Below are 5,450 nucleotides of genomic sequence, written 5' to 3'. Positions count from 1 at the left end.
GACGCATCCTGGCCAGGACGCGTCCGGGAAAAATGGCACGTATGGTCACCCTAAGTTACCTTTAAAAAAAAAATTTCAGAGAAAATATTGCCTCTTAACAAAAGTTAATTTCTGACACGGTCAGTCTTGACTGGTATTGTTTGAATTCCGCCATTGTTTATTCAGGAAACGAGCCAATCGCTGGCCGTGGCTACGTCATCTCGGCAGACACAAACAAAACCATGCAGTAAGCCTCAAACACACACACACACACACACACACTTTCCCCGCAAAGTTGACCACGATAAGCGTGTGTTTGCGTGTATTGGACGCTGGTTCTCTACCTGTTTTGGCTTTAGAGTCTGCAGGAGTCGGGCCTGTAGAGCTGGAGCGGGGCGGGATCTTCGTGCTGCTGCTGTTGTTGGCGTTTAGGTTTTTCTCCATATTGACGCCGAACTCCGGGGAAAGATCCTCCGAGCTCTCTAGCATTAAACGGGGAGAACAACGGGTCGTTGCGAATGCGGGTCAGGCGACGAAGGCCCTTATTAATTTCTGTCAAACGCGGAGACCCCATTACGGCGACATCTTGACCACAAACAAACCGAGAGAAAAACAGAGACACAATTCAAATGTCTCAGTAAAAACGCTGTGCTAACGCAAAAAAACAAGTGCCCAAAAAGCGGGGCCTCGCCCCCTTGAAAAGTGCCGTTTTTCCTTGGCGTGGGAAGTGTTGCGCCCCACAAGGCGTTAACCGCTCTCCAAAAGAGGAAAACGGATGAATAAATGGGTTTTAACCCAAATGTTAGTTCAGCTAAATAATGTCAGACATATGGCGACGGGTCGCCAATCGGGAACCGTAAACACCCGGATGAGGGTTATACGCCTCGCAGGTTTACGAGGTGCGCATGCGCGGATTCAGCCATTCTGATTGGTGCATTTGACTGCAAAATGTGTAATGTATGTGTAATCTTGCACTCGCATACTTTTTATAGACAGATAGTCCTGTTTCTGCTATCGAAGCATTTATTGTTGTTCATATTTGGTTTATTCGAAAGAGACGTTTACAGACGTAAACAGAAGCAGCAGTATATATTTTAATCAATACAGAAAACAATACATATACGCGTGACCTACACAGCACATGGCCAGAGTTCATACAGGAATATCAGTAATCTGAATGATACACTCCATTTACAAATCCCAAAATGCTGCAGAAAAAAAAAAGCAAATGTGTCTTGTGGTATAAAAAATGTTGGGGCTCCACATGAACCCTTTACTATCAGTACATAAATTATCAGTGTATCTCCCTGATTACTGCATGGTTAAACTACTTTCTATGAGGGGATTTATGTCTCTTCATCACCATCATCATCATCATCGCTTCCATCTTCATCAGCTTCCTCCTCTCTGACATTACTCAGGGAACAGCTCAGGATCGCTCTCCTAACCTCTTGTTTCTCGGCTGTGTTGTGGACAGAAAGAGAAAGTGTGTATACAGTATGTGAAACTTCTACATCAGTGGTTCTCAAACTTGGTGGATTAAAAGAATAGTTCAAAATTAACATTCTGTTATCATTTACTCAGCCTCAGATTATTCCAAACCTGATTTGTTTCTGCTGAATCCTCTGTTGTGTTCAGCAGAAGAAAAAAATCAGGTTTGGAATAACTTGAGGCTGAGTAAATGTTAACAGAATGTTCATTCTGAACTATTCTTTCAGAAGAAAGAAACCTGTACAGGTTTATAGTATTGTATTTCCAGATATGCATGGCTTGCCAACTGGGGGCGCTCTTTTTCAAAATAAATAAATATACTGTTATATATTGTGCTTAAAATTATGGAAGCCCTTAAAGGCCATGCATTATATTTTTTCTTTATTTGTTATTTTCTTGTGATCTCAACAAAGTTTGTTTTCTCTTCATCTCAACATAACAAAATAGTTGTTTATTGTGATCTCGACTCGATTTTCTCATGATCTTGACATAACTAATGTTTTGTTTTCTTGTGATCTCGACAAAAAAAAAAAAAGTTTGTCTTATCTTGACATGGAAAGCTGTTTTCTCGTGATCTTAACATAAAATAGTTGTGTTCTCATTATCTCGAGATAAATAACTTGTTTTCTCATGGTCTACAACAAAATAGTTGTATTCTTGTGATCTCAACAAGTTTTTTTGTGATCAACGACAACAAAAAAAAAAAAAAAGTTGTTTTCTTGTGATCGCGACCTTAATTTTCTTGCAATCTCGAAATAAGTTGTTTTTCCATGATCGCTACTTCATTTTCTCATGATCTCTAAATTTAAAAAGTTTTTCTTGTGATGTCAATAAAATAAATGTCTTCTCATGACTACAATTAAAATTAATAATAATAATATAATAAATAAACAAAAAAAACAAACAAAAATGTATAATAATAATAATAATTGCAGACAGACAGAGAGATAGATAGATAGCAAAAACAGTCATTTTTGTTCTGTTTCAGAGTTCTAAATCTAGTTTATACAACTCATTCATATCGGTGCTCATTCACGCGAGTGTCAATCACACAGTGTGAATTATCAAAGACATGATCTGATAGAATCGCTGATGCCTGTGAAATATTTGGCATGCTAAATATCTGGACCTGTCAGCGATTCAAAATTCTGCTGTGTGAAATGCGTTCTGACTGAAAAATACATCGCCGTTGACTTACAGCCAATGAGAGAGCAAGATACAAGACAGCGGGAAGTTTGGGGAGGAGTTATAGACCACAATATCACAATAACCATTTTCTCAATAACCTACAATCTTTTTTCTTTTTCGCCCTTTCACTGCAAATCGGCGCACAGACCATTTGTATCGCAAACTTCTTGGGGGCTACCTTTTTAATACCATTTCAAGTCTCGTACAAGAATCTCACGCGTGAGCTTGTGTTATTTCCTCATCACTTCTGGCATGCGTTTGGTTGCGAAATGTAGTTTGCAGACCAGACAGAGTTGTCAGCGATTCTTCCTATTGTTAAGTCATACAGTGTGTAACCTCCTGTCGCCGATCCATTGTGCAGTGTGAACACAGCAGCAGCAACTGAATGCTACCCCAGATAGTCGTGCATTGTGAAAACAACAGTGATCCAATGACTTTAAAAATTGTGCAGTGTGAAGTTGTGAACTCAGCTTTACTGCTATATTTATTCCAAAACAGAAGTGACTTAATAATGTGTATTCTAATTTTCATGTATGTGAGTTTTCATGAGTGAAAACACAACTATTTTGTCGAGAACACAAAAAAGTCATCATAATAAGACTTTTTTTTGTCATGATAATTAATATTATAATATATTACAATATAATACATTATAATTAAGGATAGACTGTAATATAACAGAAAGAACACTTACCGTCTGTCTTGCAGTCTGGCAGCATTCTGTGGAGCTGTTGTCTGTTATATTTAACAAGGAACTTCTGACATGTTCTAATCGTTCCTGTGGAAGAGATCAGGGAAGGGCATGGATGGCTGTAAGAGCACATGGTGTGGAGTTTGGTGTCAGATGGAGGCTAAACTAGACAGAACCTCTCTTACCTCCAACATGTAAGCAGTTGAGGAAGCACTGCACCTTCTGGCCTCTGTTCTCAAGGCAGGTGATGAAAGAAAGGGCAGACCAGATGAGTCGATAGTGTTTTTTCCTGCTGCGTATCAGGACCACTCCAGTGTGGGCGTTCAGGTATTTCACTACAGGAGATTTGACAAGATTTTATCTTTCTGTAATGAGACATTAAACTGAGCTAAATAAACGTAAAATTAAGCTACGTAATTGCACCGCATCAAAATAACGGTAACGTAAAACGAGCAGCAGTCTGATTCTTTCTTATCTGGTTGAGATCTTAATAGGCACAAAATAATAACAAGCCCAGTGTTTACCTATCACCCCTATGTTAAAGAGCGCTGATCCGTAGTCGCCGTGCGCTCGGTTCACGGCTGCTCTGAGTGTGTTGTAGATGGTTCTGTCCTCCAACAGCTGAAGACTGCTCCGATCAGGGACGCAAACCTCACACAGCAAATACCTGGACAGGTCACAGAATAACGAGAGGTTAGAACTGTTTATAAGTTTAAAAAGCGCAAAGTAACTCCTTTCCTTCATTACCTCGACTTGAATCGGACCATATTTCCGACACGTGCATAACTGGCTTTGAAAACACTGCGATTTACTTCCGGGTTTCTTTTGGCCAATAATATTCCTCGTGGCCAAAGGGGGCGGGGTGACGGCTTGACATCAAAATCACTAATGTATTTTTTTAATTACTTTAATAAGCCATTTTAATCAGTATCACAATATTCACAGTGGCAAAATCGTACTTCCGAACACCACTACAATATAAACAGAAGAATACTGAGCATATGCGTTATATACGTTTGGAATGACAACAACTGCAATTTTCACTATTCAGTGACAACAGAACAATGAAGACAGAGATTTTAAATATCAAGACTTGATATTTAATGTGCAAAACATCTTTATACATAGGCTAACTCACATTTGTGATTTTAGATGTCACAATAATGCCACTTGTGAAGTGATAAGGGTTGCAGATTTAGCTGAAGCATTTAACAGAAATAAAGAATGTGTGAATACATATGGTTTAATAGTGCAGCTATCTGAATTATCATGTTCAAGTGAAACACCAAAATAGCCATACTGAGAAAAGATCAAATAAAATAAATACATTTAAGTGCATTAAACTCATTGCCTTGAGTATATCACAGTGTGGACGGCTTTAAACATTTTAAAATGTTGCTTAATGTAAACTTTATTTTACTTGCAGACACAAACACACTCAATTTATAGATACACACTCAATCCCTCCAGGGTGTTGACCAGTGCGTTTGAAATTCTTGGGCATGTTTTCGAAATAGTGGTGCCAAGTGCCTTTACTGTTCAAAAGCCAAACACGCTGACCTAAGACAGGAAAATACACCAGCAAAAGTTGCTGACATTTGCGCACAGCACACAAACCCCAGACAGTGAAGCCACACAATCAGTGACTCTTAAAAGCTTTACCTCATCGCAGATGTGCAGGGCGAACATTAGAACAAGGAAACCCGTGGACGAATAAGATCGCCTAATGTGCAGCCATGTAGAGCGCACATAATGCATAAACACAGGGTGCATAACCATTACCTGGATGAACGAGAAGACAGTTATAAGCCACTTTAGAAACTACAATGAAATCTAAGAGGCTGAGAAAATCTGGGACTCAGAACCTGATTAAGAAGAAAAAAGTTTGCATGAGTGTTTGCACTATTACGTATTGTGGTGATGCTAAATGGTTCACATGACATGTAATAGGCCTATACAATTATCGCAAGCCCAGTCTGTGTATTAGTGTCCATAGATATATGTCTCCTTGGTGCAGTTTGTAGAGACAAAGCATACTTTCTTACGCCCAATTATATCAGATCAAATGTCTTTAACTCTTTTTGTTGAAAGGTTTATTGTT

At 39.0% G+C, this 5,450-nt stretch overlaps 2 protein-coding genes across 2 annotated transcripts in view; both read right to left on the bottom strand.

The window, feature by feature from the left end:
* Positions 1–853, bottom strand: part of LOC107657325 (RING finger protein 10) — a 20,838-nt gene extending 19,985 nt beyond the window's left edge. Inside the window, exon 1 of the mRNA XM_016445367.1 lies at positions 324–853. Within this exon, the coding sequence (XP_016300853.1) occupies positions 324–468 (145 nt within the window). The 5' untranslated portion in view covers positions 469–853. The remainder of the gene's footprint in view (positions 1–323) is intronic.
* A 111-nt stretch (positions 854–964) lies between these two features.
* Positions 965–4,174, bottom strand: pop5 (POP5 homolog, ribonuclease P/MRP subunit). The gene is made up of 5 exons (XM_016445368.1): positions 4,097–4,174; positions 3,874–4,016; positions 3,535–3,684; positions 3,353–3,436; positions 965–1,441 (listed from the first exon to the last, which is right to left on the bottom strand). Exons 1-5 carry the CDS (start codon positions 4,114–4,116, stop codon positions 1,326–1,328), a joined length of 513 nt encoding a protein of 170 aa, XP_016300854.1. The 5' UTR covers positions 4,117–4,174; the 3' UTR covers positions 965–1,325.
* Positions 4,175–5,450: the final 1,276 nt, after the last annotated feature.

This window comes from Sinocyclocheilus anshuiensis, unplaced genomic scaffold (genome assembly GCF_001515605.1).
Source record: "Sinocyclocheilus anshuiensis isolate Anshui unplaced genomic scaffold, SAMN03320099.WGS_v1.1 scaffold275, whole genome shotgun sequence".
NCBI lineage: Eukaryota > Metazoa > Chordata > Actinopteri > Cypriniformes > Cyprinidae > Sinocyclocheilus > Sinocyclocheilus anshuiensis.
The sequence above is the reverse complement of the archived record's forward strand: the minus strand, read 5'-3'. Positions and strand labels throughout refer to the sequence as shown.

Bases quoted from the DNA above. Each gene is read 5' to 3' on its own strand.
- pop5 (XM_016445368.1), bottom strand. From the start codon at position 4,116: ATGGTCCGATTCAAGTCGAG. The intron at 4,017-4,096 runs GTAATGAAGGAA...TGACCTGTCCAG, and splicing joins ATGGTCCGATTCAAGTCGAG to GTATTTGCTGTGTGAGGTTT. The intron at 1,442-3,352 runs GTAAGTGTTCTT...TCCACAACACAG, and splicing joins GCCAGACTGCAAGACAGACG to CCGAGAAACAAGAGGTTAGG.